Genomic DNA, 22761 nt, shown 5'->3' with positions numbered 1-22761 from the left:
AAAAGGAACGTTAAATTAATGAAAACCACCAGTGGCTCGTGTTCTTTATAGTATTTACTCTGGTATTCAACACAATATGTAATTGTTGCTATGGCAACTGCCACATCTCTTGGCACCATAATAATTCTCAGATAAATGGACCTTTGTCAGAGCACACTCTAAAGCCAGGGTATATGAAACCTACATTTCTTTGGTGGTGGGAATCTGTAGAGTTAAGTTGGAAGTATAAATTCAGTCCAGGCCTGAGGGAAAAGCACAAGCCTATCAATAGAGGTGAGGCTCTGCTGCAGAGCAGAATAAAAGGGGGAGCGTGGCTATATATGAAAAATCATAACCGCTGTGCACTGCCATGGGACTTGCAGGGTCGCTCAGAAACAGTCCAGCAAAGAGGTACGGGAGTCACGTCCCTACGGCACTGTCAGACAAAACTCCTGCTTCGAGGGTTTGATCTAAAGTCTGCTGGAATCTGATTATTTCAGCAGGTTCTGGATTAGGCTGAAGGATAAAAAGGGAAAGTAGGTTACTGGAATTTCTATGGAAAATAGCTCGTTTCAGTGGTTAAGGAGATTTCTGATATAAAAGGAGCTCTTTGTTGTTTCCCCAACAGCAAGTGGTCTGCACAGAGGATTTTTATAAAAATATAGTCAAAAAGGCAGCTAAACGATACTACAGAATGACCCATTGACGAGAACAAGCTCTTGCTTTTACTGACATTAAGACATGTTCTGTGAAACCTGCAATGTAGCATTGCAGACTTTAAAAAAAAAAAAAAATGGCATCCTTTCACTGGTGATTAAAGCAGGGAAAAGCCATTTACCAAAATACCATCAACACACAGGTATTAACTTCTAAAATCACTTTTACCTCAGCTTTTTATGCATGAATTCCAAGTCAATCGGTGCTTGCAGTGTGATAACGAACAAAAGTAAAATAAGTAATAACAAGTTAATCATTTAACGGCTAGTAGCAGAACATTACTATGTTAAGATTTCTGCCAAACTGAACGCAAAAGCAAGAAGATGAATTTTCTTTTGTTTGCTATTTAAGAAAATCCATCTTTATATGCCTGAAGGACACCTTCATATCCAAAGGTAAAATATCTCCACAGCTTTTCTGAAAGAAATGGTATTCTATATACTGTTTTGATCAGTATAATAACTCATAAGCGTATCGTAGATATTGATGTACCCCTGTGACTTAGTCTATTTTGTGCCTTAAAATTAAATGCAAAACATGGTATTTTATTTATGCAGTGCATTACTTTTTGCAGCAACTGCTATATGCAAAATCTAATAATATGAAACTCTTCTAGCCTGTTTGTCAATATCTCATATAAGAGTCCATCTTCATACTTTTGCACAGTCATTTTCAGCCTATTTGGAATTCTATTCTAAACTGAAAAAATGCTAATATACGTTAATGGGAACGATTGCTTGCTGTATCAGAGAGGCTGATTCTTGATGTTATTTTCCAAATAAATTATTGAACTACCAGATGACTAAGCTCAACTATTCACTTCCTTGCATGAATATTTTTTCTGTGAGAGAATCCTGATTCATAATAAGATTATTGATCCTTTATCATCCGTTCTAAGGCAGAAAGCCATACATGTAGGATTTAAGGCTCTAGGCACTTTTTATCTCCTATCAATAAAATTGCAATCTCTATCCTGCAGTGATAAAGCAGAGAGTAAGACACAAACAAGAAATGCTAACGTTTAAATCCAAGGAGCTTAGTTTCATTATTTCTGTTTGATACTTTAGGAAACAGAGGCACAGGCGTAAAGCAACTTGCACAAACATATACATCCAGGCAGTGACTTAGTAGGAAACACAATTCAGGTCTGCAAAGCAGCTGGGGAAGTTTTTAACCAGGCTGCCTCTCCTGTCCCTGCTATAATAAACATAGCAGGGTACTGATGCTGGGAAAAGCAATGGTTTGACAAAGGGAAAAGTAGAAGGAGCGTACCTGACTAGCCCCTAGCTGTTACAAGTGGACTGGACAGAATAGCAGGACTAGAGCAACTTCATTTCCTTCAATCTGAGCTACCGCTGGAGATGATTTTAAACTTTCGTTGTCTGCAACATGCTGTCTCAGGGTGTGCTCCTCCCTCTTATCTCTTCTTTTCCATCTAATGCCTGAAAAGTGTCCTGAGGGTTTGACAGTTTCTATTTAATCATTTCATCCCTCTGTATGGAAGACTGCTGAGCACCATACAGTGACGTTACTACCTGTCTGGAATTTCTGAATATCTGCCTGCCCTCTTATCCACTTTGGTACCAGACTCTTGATATCTCACTCCCCCCCAACCCCTCACTTGTATCTGTGATGCTGTAACAAATAAAAGTTCCAAATAACTCCCTTTGCTGCAGAAAAAAAAAAGGCTGCATTTTGCCAACATACAAAAAAAGGCAGAGAAAGATTGTTTCCCAAAGTTTTCTTTTAGGTCCCAGTGTATTAAGGGTATATTCATTAAAACCAGGACTAAATTACAGAGGGGGAGAAGGACTAGCAGACAACCATTTTATTTAGCCTTGGAGGACACAGTTCAATTCCCAGCTTGCTGTATTTTGCAACTCACAATCTGTTATGAGACTACAAAAGATTGGCTCTACTTTCTATCTTCCACAAAACCAGACTCTTTATAAAAATAAATAAATCCACTAATGTCTGCTCAAATGCTCAGATGTGATGAAATTTCCAACTTTCGATTGTCCTACTATTTCCATAAAACAAAGCAAGGACCAAGCATTGGATAACTCATAAGTTAAAAAAATAATTATTGCCACTCATCGGCTCGGTCAGTTTGTTCCCAAGTAGGGTTTGTGATTGATTTGTTTTTCCATTAGGGATCTGAATCTTAGCGATTCTATGAATTATTCAGAATGAGACCAAAGTTCATTTTGGGAATCCTGGGTGAATCAAAACATTTCCGTGTCTTTTTTTAATATCACCAAGCCCTCAAGTCCTGACTGTGTGAAAGGATATTAAGCAAATGTTGGGCAAAGCAGAGCACAAGCACAGATGTGCATGCCTCACCAGCACTACCCCATGGTAGTGAATGCAAGTGAACTTTATTTTTTTCATTGAGCACTCTGATTGCCTCAGGGTACAAGTGTGTACACACACATAACTATTAAAAAGATAACTGTAATGTTACACCTTCCATAGGCCCATGTCAACTCTTCTGTGCACTAGTATTCCACGTGCCTCTCAAAAATGACAGTAGCTTTTTTGTGAATACAGACAGAAACTGATATATCTAGCCAAAACCACAGGAGGAAAGGGGCACTAACAGCAGGTTGTAGAAAGCAATGTAGCTGTAATCTAATGTACAGACTTTTGCTCTCAATAGCATATATGCAGATCTGTAAGCATAGCTGTTCATGGGTTTTAGGGTATTTTGCAGAAACATCCAGACATCTGGAGAAGCAGCAATGCTGTATCTGCTCTTCTGTCACTAGACCCTGCAAAAGATTGCGTGATCAGAGACCAACAGCCAAGTTGCCTGATGATGTTGAGGAACCATTTATCTTCTCATATTGTAGTCATGGCGATCCTTTGATAGAAAGCTGCAGGCTCTGCAGATCTAATATGCTTCTGGCAGAAGAGTAAGAAAACATGCGCTTCAGACTCGAAAAGCAGAGTTAAATAGTAAGTGGTATTCTAACAGCCACTGACTATACTATGGCCATGAAGTTAGTTTAAGTTAATCACTTAGGACTGACCAGTGAGGCCACTGGAATCTTCCCACATCTTCAGCAGGAAAGAACCACACCCCTCCACCATTAGAATACCAAAAGCTTTTCTGTGCACTCCAGATTTTACCTCTAAATATTTTCAATATTTGTCTAAAGTATGACTGATAGCAATCACAAAGTTTTAGGAATTATGCTATCTCTTCCCAGGCTCAGACTGCCAGTCAGCACATTAGAGATCACTGCTGTCAGTCATTTCCAAACATGTTGGGAATCTGCAATTAGAAACATTAACAATGGGATTTCACAGATGTAGGTTACATGCTTTAGAAAAGGCAGTTGCTGGCAGTGGGGAAATACTCAAGAACTACTTATCCCCTAATTAAACAAGGTACTGTACACTAAGTACTGAATGCTAAGCAGTGCTCTAACGTGTGCTCATCTTAACCCTACAGAATTATGCTGAATTATTAAGGCTCCATATGAGCATTTCTTAGCCAAAACTCCTTGCATAAACAGATGGAGCAGTTCTGCTGTTTCCATGCTGACACATTCAGACTGTAAAAGTACAGGATTAAGTTCAAATTTATCATAAAATCACTTTAGATAGGACGCTGTAATCTTTATATCCTTCTCAAGTATGACAAACAAAGACAAGACTGTCTGTGTGGTGTTTAAAATAGGCAAACAATAGCTGAAACGGTTGGTAAAAAACATTGATTTAACAGCTAGAGAGTGCTGGCTGAGTCCAGAGTGGGACAGCCAACCCCAAAGACCTTTATATTCCGTTGAAGAAGAGGATGATCCTCACTAGATGGATCTCCCAGGACACATTAATGCATCATGTAACTCCCAATGGCACTGCAGACACCAAGGATCACTATACTAAAAGGGTAATCTTCTAGTTATGAGCTGAGTATCAAAATCCATAAAGAAGTGATGAATGCAGGTAGAGATGACGGTATGCTATTGCTTTGAGGAGTCACTTATAAGGGAAGACTGGCAAGTGGCAGAATATGCCAGATTTAGACTGTTTTTCTTTCTCTGAAGCAACACAAAGTGATTGGAACAGAATCCAGGAGTGGGGCCAAATTAGACTTGGCTTTTGAATGTAGTCTGGTGATAGATTTCAACACTAGGCATTAATTAATATTGCTGGAACATTTTGAGGGGAGACTACCCAGAACCCGAACAGGACATAAAGAGAAAAGGTCACTGACAAAGTATGTCATAGTCAGTGCAAATACACATCTGTTAATTCCTACTCATGAGACAAGATTTCCCCAAACTGTAAATTCCATAGAATATCTCCCCTTAAAGATATTGAAGGGCTGCTTCTCTAAGAAAACCGGATTAAAACTTCAGAATGTGATTCTCAGAGTGTCAGATCTTCACACATAAACCAATCCCCTGAAGTTTAACTCCAGACCTCCTGTCAGAGATGTCTCAAATTCTCCTGTGGTTTCAGTAACTTCTAACTGGAGAATGAGAATCCCCACTTTGAAACTGCTCCTAAAATTTCAAAATCTGGAGTGAAAACAAAATTGTTTGAACATTCTTGTGAATGCACCAGAAGGAGCATGCCTTGCTAGTTTGAGACACAAGACAGCCAAGAGCCCAGCTCCTGCAAGTGTAGTTTTCCTACTCTGAATTTGGCAGTGTGTGGTCCTAAATCCACAGCTCCACCATGTAAGAGACTCTCTCAAGTATGACCTTGTTAAATTTTAACTTTCTGAAGAAACAGAGTATTTAAATAAAATTAAATTCCATTTAAGCGTTCTGATCAGCTCTCTGCAGTTACACATTCTGGTACTTTCTCTCCCATTGGCAATCTATATTCACATCGTGTGCTGCTTAAAGTGCAGATCAAAAGCTTTCCTCAGCCACGGACTTTCAGAAGTTTGTTCAACCTTTCCCCTAAAGCTAATTTTTTTTTTTTTTAATGGAAGACTTAAGTTATGCTAAGCTACTGTTGGAAATATAATGAGAATGCTGGCAACTGAAAGTCTAAATACCAAAATAAGACAATGTATCAGTCATTTTTATCATGGCTTCTTTATACTTTCTGGAAATTATAGGTCTGTAAAGGTACCAGGCTTAACTGTCTAGTAAGCCACTATCTTGCCTGCCTCCCTCCTAAATGCCATGACACAGAAATGAAGGCTATCTCATATTTCCTTTTGTTGCTTTCATGGGTGTGAAGTAAACAACTCAATCAATTTGTGAAGCACTTTTTCCCCATAGTACAAGGTTAGTATTATACTGAAATTCAGAAGTGGAAAAGAATTCAGTGGACATAGTAGAACAAAAATCGCTAGTGCACAGAGACAGACAAAGTATAAATATGTGTTGCTATTTGCATGAATATGTTTATGTAGTTTAACATATAACAGTATAAAATAAGCAGACCTATATGAAAATTCAAATTCCACAGCACAGAATTCATTCCCATGTTCTTAGACCTGGAGCAAACGTGAAGGTTCTGTAAATTCTAAATTACATGTTTAGACTATGATTTTCCATTTTCAGTTATAGCCAAACTGTGGTTATCCAGCATAATGTACACCAGAAGAAACAGCCTATTTTGATACTTGAGCTCTTTCATGTGAATAAATTCTTTATGAATGTTTAGCATTTACACCTGAAGATGTAATATATCATTCAAAACCTGGAAAATTTGTATTTTAAGTTAAACTAAGTGCTAAAATGTTACAGCAATAGCTGGACTGAAGACTGATTTTGATCTCTCTACTAACAGATTAAAACTGCTTACAGTCCTAGATGGCACATATAAATATCCAGCAGCATCTTTGGCACTTTCTTCTAGTCCTTTGTATTTATCTTACCTTTAATGCACCATGTTTTTCATTTGCTCCAACCATCAAAATTTCTGCCATATCCTCAGCATGCTCAGACCGCGCGTGGACAAACAAGGCTCTGACAGCTTCTGATATATTCTTTAGCGCAACTAAAGACCCGTCGCGTTCCACCTTAAAGTCTGGATTAGAAACTTCGAAGTTCAATTTGTTATTCCCCTTGCAGTCATCAAATTCCACTGGGGGAAAAAAAGAAAAAAAAAAACCACAATTATAAGTGTGAACACAGACTTCAAACATTTTTATGTTATTGGCTTGTCTACAGATCTCAGGAAGAAATATATCCCGATCTAAAGGGAAAAACTTTCAAAGCAGCTTTGTATTTGTGTGACCATAATTCACAGACAAACCTTATGAATATGCACTTTCAGAAGGATGAAGAGGTTTTGACCATGCTAATTGGGGAGGCAGGTGATAAACTAAACACTTTGGACATGAACATTCCGTGATCACTCAAATCAAATGCACAAAACGCACACCTAGTTCCACAAATTAGGCAGTAGCAGTAGAGATCTCGTTATCCTCATCGTAACCTGGGATCTCTAATGGCTCTTCTGCTGGCCAAGTGGTTTGAGATCTCCCGTAAATCTTTATGCTTGGAATTGGTTGTTTACAGAATACTCAACTTTGTCTACTGCAAAAGCGTTACATAACTACCAGGATTGTGATGTAGCACATGAGCTGCACTATCAGTACAGCTAAGGATTATGAGAACTTTTAATTAAACAATAGCTGCCAATAATCCTGTTTCACTTTACACGGAAGATCCTCTTGCAGCTCCTTCCTCCTCACGCTTTTCCCCTGCTCCAGCGCGAGCCCCCTCCACAGGCTGCAGCTTCCCTCAGGACATGCCCACCTGCTCCTGTGTGGGGTCCTCCAGGAGCCGCACGGAATCCCTGCTCCAGAGCCTGGAGCCCTTCCTCCTCCTCCGCCGCCCCTGGGGTTCACACTGCTCTCTCACACTTTTTTCCCTCACCCCTCACTCCCAGGCAGCGTTTTGCCCCTTTCTTAAACGCCCTTCCACAGAGGCACCACCGGCACCGCTGAGGGGCTCAGCTGTGCCCTGTGGTGGGGCAGCTGCGGAACCGCCCGGAACCGCCCGGAACCGGCTCTGCCCAGCACGGGACAGCCCCGCCCCTCCTCACAGAGGCCCTGCGGCCCCCGCTGCCAGCACCCCCACACCCCGTATATCGACAAAGGCATTAGGAGCCCGAGGTGGGATTTTGAAAGACCAAAGTTTTGATCCTGTGAATTTATGCCTGACTGTCCTCTTACTGAGTCCCAACTCTATGGTCACCGCAGTCTCTTACGTAAAAATTATCCCAGCACCTGAAGGATCTGCTTCTGCACAAGTTTTAGGCTTGCTTACATATTTTTAGCTAAAAACTGCTCCCATTTCCTCTGCTTTTCTTGAGGGCAAGAGAACTATCCTTGGATTCACAGTGGGATAACAAACCAGAATTTCATCAGCTCATTTGCCGTTTCATTGAATTTTGCTGAAAGCAAGAGGGATTATAAATAAAAAAGAAACAAAAAGCTCTTTCCCCTCAGATACTCCAATCCCTTCAGACAAACCTGTCTCGGTCTGTCATGTCGCAGACCCCTGCTTGCAAAGTCTTATACTGCAGTAGAAGCAGGGGGGGAAAAGACAGAATATGGGTGCAGTAGCAGTTTAAAACAATTTCACAGCGCTCAGACTGCTGGCGTCCACACTGCTCCAAAACCAGGAACCGCTTGCAGAAAAGCTCTTGTGCTCACGGTAGGATTTTGATGGAAGGCTCTCTGTTAGCAAGGCCTCCCTGGCGTAAAACCACCCGTTGCAATTTATGTTGGTGATATGACAGGCATTTTAACAGATTCATTGCAATCTCCTAAAGCTATCAACCCACAAAAAAGACAAAATTTTCCTGTCACCACAAATGTGGGAAGTTAAAATTCTCTATAGTAATCACTGTATAGATTGCAGCCTTGATGAATTGTGAGTGGAGTCTCCTTTAACTTATTCTTTTCCTCCCTTTAAAACCAAGACAATGAAACAGGGTCTTAGAAAGGTACCTTGTTATATTGAATAAATATGTGCTTCTCATAGTCAAAAACTGCTGGTGATTAATAGCTTACAACTGGAAAAATTTGGCATCACTCTCTGAGAAATTAATTATGTCAGGAGTAAAAAGTAAAAAAAAAAAATTAAAAGAAAGGCCTAACAAAACTATGATAAAGTAATCACTTAAAAACAAATGTCATAGTTCAGAACTATGGCATTACCCAGCCAAACACTACAGGTCACACTCAAAAAGAGGCCACGCTGTGTTGTGCTTCAAAAAGAGGGGAGAAGCTGGCTGGGAGTACACTTCTCCCACCTTGCTGCTCAGCATTCACAAACCTCGAGATTCCTGCGTTGCTGCCATCTGCGTGCATTGCAGAAATTCAAAGACCACATGCAGATGTGACACGTGGAATCAGGAGAAGTACTTGGATCTATATTCTATATTCCCTTAGAGTTATGAATTTGACACTTTTAGACCTTTCATATTTTGCTCATCTATTGACCTTGCTTTATGAAACCCTGCAACTTTTTCCAACAAGGGCAGAAGCAGAGTTGTTTGAAAGAGGGAAACTGTTTTCTTACCATATCTCATCCAAAAGCACTGATGCTTTCAATTCCCAATTCCACCACAGAAACAAGAGTATTTGACGAGGTTAATAGCAAGGAGAGGGAAAGAAAATGAAAAGGCTCTAAGAGAGAAATTAGAAGTGGATGGAAGGAGATGAGGTGATCATAAGGATAGAGAACATTGAAGATTATTCGGACCAAGGGCCAACAGAGATGAAACCGAAGCCAATTGTTAAGAGAGTTGAGGAGAACTGTAGCCTTAGATAAAATCCCTAGCCTGAAGTTAGGGGCAAATGTGAGCTTTATCAGATTGATGATGTCTCCTGGGCTGGGATGACCCAGGGAACATCGCACAAGATTGCATTGCATTCCCAGTCATTCTCACGATGCCCCTCACTGGGAACGTTTGCTTCCTGAAACTCATGTGGCTTCTGGGGAAAAGCCAATGCAGATACCCAAAATTTACAGTACTTGAGCTGCCTGTACCAGGCTCCAGTAGCAGCTACATAGCCTAAGGATCTGGCCCTGGCACTGACCACACTTACCTGCCCTGCCAGGCACTCGGGAGAGATCTGAGGAGTTTCAGCTTCATCAGCTTACTCAGGTGTCCTACCTATGGCACTACATCTCTCTCAAACAAACCTACACATTGCTGATGCTCAAAGCATAGCCCGTTAAATATAGGGCAAATAGGATTTTTAGTTCTTATTCTCTGGTGAAGAAAACTTGCTTTGTACACAAAGCCTGTGTACAAATCTCTATGTAAAAACTATAAAGACTGATTAATTAATTAATTACTCCTCATGTCCTCCAAGTACTAAACAGTATAACAAGAAACTAGACAGGATTTTGTGGATATCAGTTGTGGGAAGGTTCAGACAGTTATTGAAGAAAGTTTTCCAGCTAACCATTAAAAGGGGGTGCTGAGGACGTGCTGAATGCCTACCATTGCAGGGGTTTAACACGAGGTTGATCAAATACCAGCTTATCCAAAATCACTCAAGGCCAATCTCAGTACCTGATCCTGCTTCAAGGCAAGAGGATGGACTAGGCAGCACCTTAAAGTCTTTTCCACACATAGAAGTTCTAGATTCAATTAATTTCCCTGTCCTTTCAGGTCTATGTTAGGCCTATACATGTCAGGTTCATTCAAGAAAAAAAAAAAACCTACAAAAATGCAGTGAACTAACCACTGTGTCTTACTACACAGCTTATTCATCCAGCTGAGTCCTGGACACTGAACTCTCTCCCAAGACTGAAGGAAATTTGGGCATGGGACTGAGAACTGAATACAAGATGAACAAGCACATGCAAGAAAACAGAAAACAGCTCAGACAGCTTCTCAGTGGAACAATCTAAATGATCAAAAGTGCCAGGTTTCAAGAAGAAGGCATGGGTGTATCTTTTCATCCCAGCTTGTTTCAATAAAACATCCCATTACAAAAAGTTCTTCCAATAAGATCTTTTCAGATTAGTATTTAAACAATCCCCAGATACCAAAAAAATAAAAGGAGTTACCAAAACCTATGTCAGTTGGATGGATAGCGCATACTTTAAGGAGTCTACCAAGGTTCATGGAGAGAAGAGATCAAACTGTCTGGCAGTCTGCCTAAAATGAAAAGGTGGTCTCCCAATATATAACATTTAGCTGCTTGGCAACCATGATGATGTATGATCCTTATGATGTATAATGATGTTTATGATGTTCATGCATTTGTCGCAGAGATGAGGTGTGAGGAAAGCCATGAAGGGGATAACTGACATTATTCATACTGCCCAGCTGCATTATAACACATTGGACGAATGGCACCCTGATGAGAGTGGTCACACACACTAAGACCTCCCATATCCTCCTGCACACTCACTTTGTGTTAGAGCTGAAGGAGTTTAACTAGATTGTAAGCTCTTCCGAGCAAAGACCACTTGTTTGCTCTGTGTCTGTACAGCACTTGCAACAAAATGATTCATGTTTGGTGTTACAGAAGTGAAAAAAATTAATAATACTAACTGTTCAGCTATAGCCTAAAATTATAGCCTATTACCAAAACTAAAATTTGGGTAACACTACACCAGACGTGACTAGTGATTGTGTCTCATTGTCAAGAACTCAACGGGCAATTAAAACAATGATCTAATATTTATTTACATGAAGGCAGAGTTCTTCCTTTATTGATGCGTATATGACTCTTTTGATGTTCCTAGTCATGCTCCAGCTGCCAAATGAACATCTTTATTGTGTTTAATATACCATATGGCATGAGACAGGCTCCAAAACTCCATGCAAGCAAAATGAAAACACTGCCAAGCATCTCCCAATGAAAAACAACATGCATGTCACTCATCGCCCTTTGTTCATTTCTCAGCCTCCTATATTAGACTTTTACTCCTTTCTGTAAGAAAGGTCATTCACATGTGAATTGTACGGAATATTTTTGTCCACCAAGCAATATTCATTATTAGTAATACCTGCATGCATCCCAAGGCTTTAATCGCTGACTTTGAGCTTGTTATCATCAAAGGACTTGCTGGAAAAATGATTCTTGTGCAAGATCTCAAGTCCATTACTGTAACGGTGGGAAACTGAAGTTGCGATTGGAAATATTGCCCTTTATAGATCTCAGCAAGAAATCTCAAGTTCCTGGGATTCATCATTTCAGTGCATCCCATTCTCACTGTTATGATATGCCACATATGTGAGGTTTCTACACAACTGTGGTATTTATGATAATGAACCACAAATGTTTTAAAGAATACCATTTTAAACCATTGAAAGGTTAGCAGTTGGATTTCTTGTAAACTATATAAAAAGAAAACAAGCTGAAATAGATTTCTTATATTCAAAAGCATATATTAGGCTGATGTATGCCTCTTCCAAAGTAATTTTTTTGCAAGTTTAATTCTCAGAAGTTTAATTTGTTTTGAACAGAAATACAGAATCCATAGTTTTCTCTCTGATTAAATCTCTACAGAGGTATTCTGAATAATTAAATATACATATTTATCTATAAACACACAAAAACTTACTCTGTATGTCTCTATGTAAAGGTATTTGTATTTTTATGTTAGCTAAGGATAGCTAGCTACAAAATGGCTCCTCAGTGAGGAAATTTCATATTGAAAATACACACCAAACACAAACACAGAGACTTAATTACTCTATCAATGAAGGTTAGGATCCTTTTTGTAAATACAACCTAGTTTTGTTCAAATCAGTGGGAATTACAGCATCTAGCAAATATTATCCTGTGTACTTTTTCTTATCTTTTTTTAACAAGTAACTTTAGATCATAGTGAAACGATAATTCAGAAGCTGTACCTCTGAGAGGTCTAGAGATGCAAGAAAAGTACATTACAGCTGCACAACAGCAACTTAACTTTCCAGCCCAGCAGGGATCTCTCAACTCTCAGCTCCCTGCTCAATGGTATTAGCAAAATACAGAAGTTAGACAGAAACTGGAAAAGCTGAGCTTCATTAACTACAAGGAGAGAAAAGTGATAGGTGAAGCAAAGAGAAATGCTTCCGAGTGCCGCTGTTGTATATAAAAATTCATAAAGTACCATGACCTAGCAGAGCTCTTGTTAGCAACAAATATTGACGTTGACTGAAAACAGCAAGCAAGTAACTAAGGAGATGGTAACAGGCCACCACCTGATAGCGTTCATCGCACTGTTGAATGCCTGACTCTGGTACAGGGTCTCACACAGCAGCCCAGCACAAGCTAGCAGAAATGCAAAGTGTTAGGAGTCTTCAAGAGATGAATTATCCTGTCAATGTGGAGAGGATGAAATCTACCTGGAACCAACACATCTGGACAACCTAAATCCATCCAAGAACAAAAGAGGAAACTGTTACAGCAGCTAATGACAAAGGCAGCTGAGAAACAAAAGAAATCCTGCTTTTCAAGCCAACAATATTGTCAATTAGGAGAAACAGCTTCTCTGCCTTCCTTTGAGATGCCTTCAAAATCATCTCTGGAAAATGAGTTCTGGCAGGGAGCCCACAGTATGTTTATTTCTGCTGCTTTTCCGCAAGAGTACCTGAACAACAGAAGGAAAAAGAATAGAAAGAGAACAATGTTGCCCCATGACATTTTTGGGGGCAGACTAACGTCCAGACAAGACACTCAACAGTTAAGTCAGAGAGGTTGTTCCTTAAGATAGGAGGTTATCATTATTTCATATCTAAAAGTGCTCTAAAAATAATGGATTTGGGGCTTAGAAAAGCTACAAGCATGACTAAAATATTTCTTTACACAAAAAATCTTATTGAACATTTAAGAAAATGAACAAAATGAATTTTATGAAAATCTTTTTTGAAGGTTTTTTAAAACAGTTTAATGCTAAATTCTAGCTCTGCAGCAGAATTGCTACAGAATGATTTTTTAAAAAAATTCAACAAGTAATAGTAGGTTATCTCCCTACCTATATCTAGTATCTTGTATCTATATAATTTCTTTATGTGCCCCTGAAGTAAATTATAACGATGACTTATTTAGCATCTTGTATCTATATAATTTCTTTATGTGCCCCTGAAGTAAATTATAATGATGACTTATTTAGCATCCAGATAGTCAAAAACTGAGGAAACATGAGCAACAGTACAATGTTCATCAAACTATAGCAAGAGTTCCTTAATACAAACAGATACGCATCTATATACAACTTCTTTGGAAAAATAAGTACTAAACAACGGAATTTATCCTTGCACACACTTACAATGTCTACAAAAACAAACTGATTACCTAAACTGGCAAACATCCCCATGCAATTTGTGTGTGATGACCAGATTTGTGCATAGCCCTGTCAAAATGCAAAGATTAGGCCAACAGTTCATCCAGTGGGTACTAGGGTGCACGTATCTGCCCTTCAGAGAATATCCTTTCCACAGTACCCGTTAATAGTCACAGTTTTTTTCTGTGCTGTCAAAATGCATAGCAAGAATATATCACAGATAGGAGATAAGCTTTCCATAGATCAAGACAGACAAGGGATTTCACCCAGAAAACCAGCTGCAGCCAATAAAAGGTGCAACATTTTCACTGGAAGAATTACGTTGGTCCCTCTCCTGCATTATCTGGCTACCACCAATAGTCCTAACAGAGCTGGAAAAATTGCTAACAATTTGAAACTGTAGTGCAGTTCACCTGAGCCATAAGTGGTACTAGACCGAAGGCTCCCTCTGCCTCTGGGTAACGGGTATGATGTGTGATTCCAGAACGAGTGGCTCCCTCCCCACTGAAGACCCACATTAATGATGTTCTGCTCTGTCTCCCTCCTCCCTTCTGCTATACACAACACTGTACTCTGGCATCTTTTCACATCTCACCAAGCGCTCTGCCTCTCTTCTCCTAGCATGTTGCAACACCACTTGGCTAGATACGATCATGGCATCAGGTACCCTGAGCTAGAGCTGAACAACCCTGCCCTAAAACCAGAAGCATCACAACTTGTATCAGTCCTGCAGCACTGGGGTTGCTGTTTGAGATTCCAGCGAGTATTTTCACAGAGCGCAGAGCACTGCGTGAGCAAAATAGCTCCATCAGCACCAAACTCAAGGATTCCTGCCTTTTTCAGCACAAATATGTTGCTGCTTCTTCTTGCCTTTTTCCACCATGCTCCCTCTTTCCTTTCTCCTAGAAAGAAAGATCCCTCAATGGCATCTCGTGTTCTTAAGCAAATTTATTCTACCAAAAGGGCTCCATCAGCAGTCTCTGGCTACCTGAAATTAGAGGAAAATACAAACACTACAATCAAAACTTCAGGCATTCCCTCCTCCCCCCAGCAGCTCACATTACATAATACCTGATATCTTCACACATCCTTTTGCTGCCTGTTGTCTCATTTAGAGCAAAAATCTAATCAAGCAGAAGGAGTTGTAATGAGTTGTTCTCAGCTGGAAGTTATCTTGACTTATTCATTACAATGTAGACACATTATTGACTGATCTCCTGGGTCAGTGGCTGCATTATAAGGCGTAGTAATACTATAGCTTCTGCTCTAAGCCTTAGAGAAAAATTACTATTTCAACAAAAATATGATGTCAGTGAGTGTGTCTGAAGAAAAATATAAAAATCAAACTTTAGATGTTATATCACAGTCACTGATCTTCTGAGCACAACACATAGTTCAGTTTAAATGGAGCTGTTGTCTCTTTGTAAATGCAGGGGACACTTAAACTGATAATACATTTGTGGAGCTACAGTCTCAAAGGAACTGTCACATATGTGGAGGAATATGACATTTCACTATTAACACTGCGTTGATTCTGAACAGTCCAAATTACCCCAAACCCAGAAGCAATATGCAGAAAAAGACCTTTTAAAACTTTGTTAGTTTCAATGAAAGGGTTTCCCATTGCAATGCAAATGATTGATATTATTCCATTTTAGCAGATTTACACTACGTTTTGCTAAGAACCCCAGGAGAACTTAAGATGAAATTAACTTTAGATTCTTACAAAATCTTTACTGGCTGAGTCCAAGACACAAGCAGACAGAATCAAAGACATTCAAATGCATTCAATATGTTGTGGCTCTGCAAATTGCTGTGAGAAGTTTGTCAATATGAAATTAATTGTATCCTATAGTGGAGGAAGATGAGATAGAAGTCTGAGTTTGTACAAGAATTCCCAGTGGGATATAATGTTCTTTGAATGCTGGCTGAATAACGCTTCGAGGGGCACTACTGACCCATGAATTCTCTTGGCTTCTGCACAAGCACACATCTGATCTTTGAGCAGTCACCCTAAGTGCTACCCACAACAAATTTCTTGATATACGTAATTTAATGAAAACTAATCAGTTGAGGTTGTATTCAGCAGAAGAAAGAGTGTCCCAGGAGATTTAACTATGTAAATAAATTGCTGCCAGCAGATGTCAAAAAGTAACAACAAGCAATCATTCACAGGAAAGAACTACAGTGCAACCAGCACAGAAAGTACCTTATTTATGCCAGCATGTTTTTAAAATGTCTCCAAAGCCACAAATTTATTTAGTGAGGGTTTTGAGTTAACTAGACAATTAGCCACAGGTCATGGGGATTTTTTCCCTCAAGTTCACAATTAAAATTGTTTGTCTTCAAGGTCAGTTTGTTATAATTACAGTGATCTGTCATTTCTTAATGTGATCTGTCATAACTTCTTGTTTCTCTTTTTTTTTTTTTTTTTTTTTTTCTTTTTTTTAATGGCACAAGCTTCTGTCAACACTCAACTAAGACCAGTTTTCTACAAGTCAAGTTAATTTAATTGAAATTATGATATACTATTAGATGAACAGAAGATTCACTAAATTATGCACACATTCACGTTTTCTTGAAGTTTGGGCCATTAGTAAAAAAGCTTAGTAAATGACAGAAATGAAATATCGGGCCTCACTGGAGGAATGGATGCTTTGTCCACTCCTTCAGTGGGAAGTACAAATAACTCAGTGATCTGAGGATGGAAGAAGAAATTACTATTCTAAAAAAAAAAAAAAAAAAATCATTTGTCCTATACCAAATCCATGGCAGCCACTTGTACCCTTATACACTTGCTTTTTTCAGAGATGGGAGAAGAAAAATATTGCTTGGTATATCTCTCTTACTCTAGCAGTACATTGAGACAAGAAGTCAAAGTGCAGGAGCTTGTCATTAAATAAGCTATCAATACAAAGTGCTTTTTACACATTACCTACAGATACTGTGCGGAGGCAATATTGCCTCCATCTTCTCAATCTTGGGTCTTGGTTTCACCTTCTGTGTGAAATTACAACTAATCTGTAATTCAACAGTGAGTTGCACAGACTGCTTCGTAACCTCAACAGTCTGATAAGAAGCAAAACTATCGGTCAGTACATGCTAGGAAACGTTAAAAAAACCAGGTACATGGACATCTACATACAGGTGCCCTTCTTCTGGAATCATAATCATTATAAAAGTCTTTCTTGATGTACAATAATGTTTTCTTAAAAGGCATCCCCAGGAATAAAGCCTTCAGCTTGTGCCATGTGCAACTAATTTCCAAATAGCACTCAGTGGTAGGAGTTTGTTTCAGAAATAGAGAATGACGCATTATTTACAATACATAAAAGGAAATGAGAGTGAGTAATAAATCCACTCTGTAATATTTTCCTTTCAAAATGGATACTGTAGGTTGCTAGCCTATTTTCCCAGCTGCTGAATGAGTAATGCCATGCCTGAAAATCTGCTCAAACCATTTATTCAGTGTATTGTTCAACTTTCCCAGTGAAAAACTGAAACAAAGTCACTTCTGTTTCCAGGGGAAATCTTTTGCCTTCTCATCTTCTCCATCAATGAACCTGACAGAGAAATAACAATTTCTCTTAGTGCTTTTTACCAAGTTCTCTCAAGTGAGTTCCCTCAACCTTTTTTTAAGAGTCACCAGTAGAAAGTTGATTTTTTCAGACATATCTGATAAATGCACAAATAACAGACCTACACTCCTTTTCAGTCCTCAGTCTAAAAATTGGGTTATTAAAATACAGCCCTTGGACACAGTTTATGAATAGCTTTTCAGAATGCCTTCAAAAATCTAAATTGCATTTAAATTTGCAAAATTAGTTTGTAGTTAAGCTTTTGTTTTACTGAAGTATCAAGCCAATTCCAACACACGGATCATTCTCTAAACCATGGAAAATCAACCACTTAATTGCAGCCTGCTAAAGTACAAAACTTCCGAGATTAACGAAGAAAGCCACCTCTCAAAGCTCTGCTGGATTTTAAACTTGCTTGACTTATCGTCATCTCTTTCAAACAGTATCAGCGCTTGACTAACAGTTACAGAACCAAATAACCTTGGTTTAAATTTTGACTCTCACACTAAGATCAGACAAGTAGCACTGCTGAGAACAATGTAATTAAAATTGCACCATGTAATCTTGCTCTGCACAGTCATTCCCAGAACAGTTTCTATTCACATCAAACACAGGCTTTTATACTTTAAAGAAAGACAGGCTTTAGCATCTCCCACAAAAGAACTGACCTGAGGGAAAGTATATTCTGTCAGTCAGGATCATTTATAAGCAACCTGAAATTTGTTTACAATGATAAACCAAGGAAAGAACATCAGCCTACTAAAGTTTCTGCCCCTTTTTAATAACTAAGAAACAATGAAAAAAAAAAACAACAGGTAACATGTACAGCGCAATAGTGATTATTTGACTAGCCAGGTGACACTGCTATTCATGTTTGCTGCTTAAAGTAGTGGCATTTCTACACATGCTCACATTTAAACAAGTAGCATTGCATATGAAGCAAATGACAACGAAAAGTTGTGTCAATTACTTAACACAATCTACATTTCAAATATACACTATGGTTGGTAGTGCCATTTGGCTTCTTGCTGGTTTCCAAAGGTGGACATCCACTTTCATTTAGCACTGTGTACATAATGCTACCAGCTTACAGTTTGCATCAATGCAACCACAAGCTAAGGTTGAGATCAAGCCTTTTTGTCAGCTTCAGGAATATGGATCAGGCCAATTACTGACAGTTTCTGCAGAAAGCTGTGACCAATGAAGAGAATTTTTCCTTATGTTAAACTCCATAGTCAACAAAAGGGTGCAATGAAAAAGCTATCTGAGCCAACATGCCAGATATGAACCCCACAACAGGGACTGTTTGTAGAAAAAAGCATATTACATGGAAAATGTAAACAGAAAATCTCTAGTGTGGAGATTAAGGACACCAGAATACCCCTAGTGAATAATATTTCTTTAAAGTAATATAGTTTTATATTATTTCTTATATTTCTTATTAGTGTCATTTATTTTCATATGATGATCACACTGGAGACAGATCAGACAAGATGCTGGCCTACCACACAGCAATTACAATACTGACTTGGTAATCAATAGATAACTAAAATGTTATTACCAAGTACTCTCTTAGATTTAATAAATTACAGTTATTCCTAAAACAGGAATTCCGTGTACCATCATAGTTGCCAACACAACAAAATTTGCTGGTCGTTGAGCGGCAGATCTACATCCACTCATTTCATCTTTTTTTTTTTTAAATCTAACATTTACTTTCATTTTTCCAAGTCAAATACATGAAAAACAGCATGATTTTTCATCTTCCCTTCTCTTTCCTTAGACTTGGTAGAGGTACCATTAATTGAGGATTAGTGATATAGATTTCCTACACTGTCACCTGACTTTACAGTATTAGAATGCAAAAACCTTAGCATATCTGTTTGAATAACTGTCTCTTTTCTTTCATATTAGAATAACCATAATGATTACAATGCTTATGAAGTTTAAAGAGATAAGATAATAATCAGTCAATCTTTACTTTGCTTTTGGTTATAAACCCATTTAAAAAAAAAAAACACAAAACACTAAATCTGTGCATTCTTGCAGCTCGTGTCCCCTTCCAAAGCTTTAGTCTCTTGTGACAAATAAAGCACCATCCTTCTGTACACTGATATACCTCATTTGTGTTGCACTTTGCTAATGGCTACAATCATGACAAACTGAGAATTCATTTGATACATGTGATTTGCCAAAAGTTTTCAAGTGACACAATGTTATATATTTATACACATGGCTGCTTAGCAACTTTGTAGTAGTTCTATCCAGGAATTGAGGCGTAAATAAAGAATTATGCTATATCAGAGAGCGCATATGGGACATTTACAGATTTAGGAACAGAAAGGTTATCAGAATTCATCACCTAGCAACAAATATAATATCATCAGCTCCCCTGTCTAGCAAGCAATATATTATAAACTCCACTGACTAGTGAGTTAACTTGGTAGTTTGAAGTTTAAATGAACCCTACAGCTAATTAAACTTAGCTCAGTGCTTCTGTAGGCTGTATGTTTGCATTTTAACACATGCTTTATTCTGGAATAAACAGTTACCATTCACTCATCAACAGATGGGTCACATTCAGAAGCTGACAGATTCCGAGGAAATGAGAACACAGAAATGCCATACACTTTCTTACGGTTCCCAAGAAAATGAGAATGGTTACATAACACGTGTAAATACAATGTATAGAAGCAATTCTGAGAACACGCTGAGAGCCCTGCAGACTCCGAGAATGCAGTCAAACCTGTAGTATCAACACGGTTTCCACAATGCAACTTTGGTGATGATTCCAGTACAAAAGATTGGTTTTACAACTCCACACTTGTCTTAAACATTTCAAAGTGATGGATGTAATTATTCAGTAGAAGCATTTAACAATAGACTAAAACTTGCATCAATGAATATTAACTAAAAATAAAATTAGTTTTCAAGTACCAAAGGCTTTGTATTCAGCCTGCTAGACAACTTTCATTCCCTCTCTCCCCTCACTGTTTTGCATAAATACTCTATTATTATAAACCCCTGCTGTCTTGAAACTGATGAGACATATTATTGTATAGGCAATGCCTGCTATTGTATTTCAACGTAGAGTGATATAGGTGCAGTGTTACCTTCATACTTTGAAGTTGTTCATCTTGTATTATATTAGGAATGCAAATTCTTAATTATCACCTCTGAGACCTTTGTTTTGAAAACCTCTTTATTAAAATTTCCTTGCAAAGCTGAAGGCTAAACAAAACCAGATTTCATTACAACTCTGATGGACGTCCATCAATGTTTTGAAGTTCTGCCAGAGACAAGTCTAGAACAAGTACATTCTTCACCATGGAAGCTTCCACAGAAGACTAAATTACAGACAGAGAGTTGGATCCTGAACTGCCATAAACAACACAGCCGTACTATCCATTTCCTACACACAGAAGAGTTATCTTAGATATATCCCACTCCCAACATATGAGAACATTTCCTTGCAGAAGGAATCAGAGCCCAGCTGCCCTGGCTTAGTGAAATTTTGCTTGTCATGATTGGCCAGGTAGCCATCAAGAAATAAAATATAGACTCTACATTCACCCACATCTTCGCCTGTCTTTGCAGACCAAGCCTTTACACTGTTTGTGTACTCAGTCTCTAGGCTGCTCCGCATGGCTCACATCTTGACAGCACATGACTGAACAAGCACCAAGGATGAATGTGCTCAATTCTTCAAGGGAGTGTTTCTCTTACAGTGATTTACAGTTTACATGCCTGTGTTCCCTGAGCTCTTCTGCTGACAGTATCTTTCCATAGAAGGCTCCTATAGAGTAACTGACAATAAATTATACTGCTCAACTTAGTTACCTTTCCAGAGTTGTTTTCCAGTTCTACATTCCTCCTCCAGCTTTCCAAAACACCAGAGGAGTAAACATTATTTTACTATTGCATTCACTTGCTGTTCCAGATGGAGACTCTGCATTTGTTTTTCTCTTTTAAAGTATCTAGAATACTTTCCTTTATAGTTGTGGAAAATAAACCAACTTTTATCCCGACTTAACATATTGGGAGTTCCATGTTCTGTAACCGTAAATTGCTGATTTACGGTCACACAACCAGTCAGTTCCGAGCCAGTGCAAGAACTCAGGCTGGCGCTCTCAACTGCAGGGACCTGCCAATTGGTCTGTAGGGCACTACTCACGTATAATGGTCTGAATCAGCACACTACGTGAAGTTACACGCACCCCGGAAGAACAGCAGGCATTTTGACACAAGCATCAATGCTTGCTTGGGAAGAAATCCAAAACTGCAAGGATAGTTGATCGGCACTCGTAAAATAGGCTCAGAAAGTTAACTACCACCTGAAAGCACCATTTGACAATAGACAGTGTTAGAAAGACTGTCGCTCTCAGAAATGGCAAAGCTTTTCATAGGCAGAGGCACGTTGAATTTATTTCATTGTCTCCTTGTACAGAAGCAGTCAGTTTTTTATTTCCACTGAAATGGGTTTTGGCTACTAGTATTGAAAATTCATTTATTCAAAATGCATACTATGACCTACAGAAATCAGGCTCAGCCACAGAAACTACCTCAGAAAGTTCATCTCAAGGGCAAGCACATATATAAAGTATTGAAAATGTTAGACAGGAATGATCAAATTGTTATTTAGGATTTAAAAAGATATTTAAAATTCAGTAGTACCAAGATGAGCATCCAAATGTTGAATATGGACAGTAACTAGACACTACTATTTGGAAACACAACCTAGTCATTTAATTGTTATTAGGCATGGAATTAAATGCACCAAAGAAGCGTCAAATATCATAGCTCTATTCCCATTCCCAGCTAGGCATTATTTATACAACATGGACCAGCCTTTTAACAGGCAGACACCAGTTCTTCTCCAGTTAGTATAAATGGTACAACATGGAATAACATCAGTAAGGAAAATCAAAAACCGGCGATTAGATTTGATAATGTTGTACAACATTATGGTTAAGAGACAAATGGAAAAAGAATTCACATATTCAAAAGGAAAGTGTTACTGTTCATTTGAGTGAACTCTTTAATTCCTAGGCCATAGGACAGATGGAGGTTTCATTAACGGTGAGAGTGTTTGATTCTACACAACAGAAAAACTGCATCCAAAATGAGTGCTCCTATTGCTGAGCTCCCGAAGAAAGATAACACTAGCACTATACTTTTGGTGCAAGCAACCCTTCTTTTTTATTTTTAATTCTACCTTCACCAGTTATTCTAAACACGATTCTTCATTCTAGGTTAAACAGAAT

General features: G+C 38.6%; 1 protein-coding gene across 1 annotated transcript in view; it reads right to left on the bottom strand.

The window, feature by feature from the left end:
- CDH13 (cadherin 13) overlaps window positions 1-22761 on the bottom strand; it is a 512113-nt gene that overhangs the window by 332760 nt on the left and 156592 nt on the right. Inside the window, exon 3 of the mRNA XM_075161497.1 lies at window positions 6545-6753. Coding sequence (XP_075017598.1) covers window positions 6545-6753 — 209 coding nt within the window. The remainder of the gene's footprint in view (window positions 1-6544; window positions 6754-22761) is intronic.

The sequence above is a fragment of the Calonectris borealis genome, chromosome 12 (assembly GCF_964195595.1).
Source record: "Calonectris borealis chromosome 12, bCalBor7.hap1.2, whole genome shotgun sequence".
Lineage (NCBI taxonomy): Eukaryota > Metazoa > Chordata > Aves > Procellariiformes > Procellariidae > Calonectris > Calonectris borealis.
This window is presented reverse-complemented; position numbering and strand designations above follow the sequence as displayed.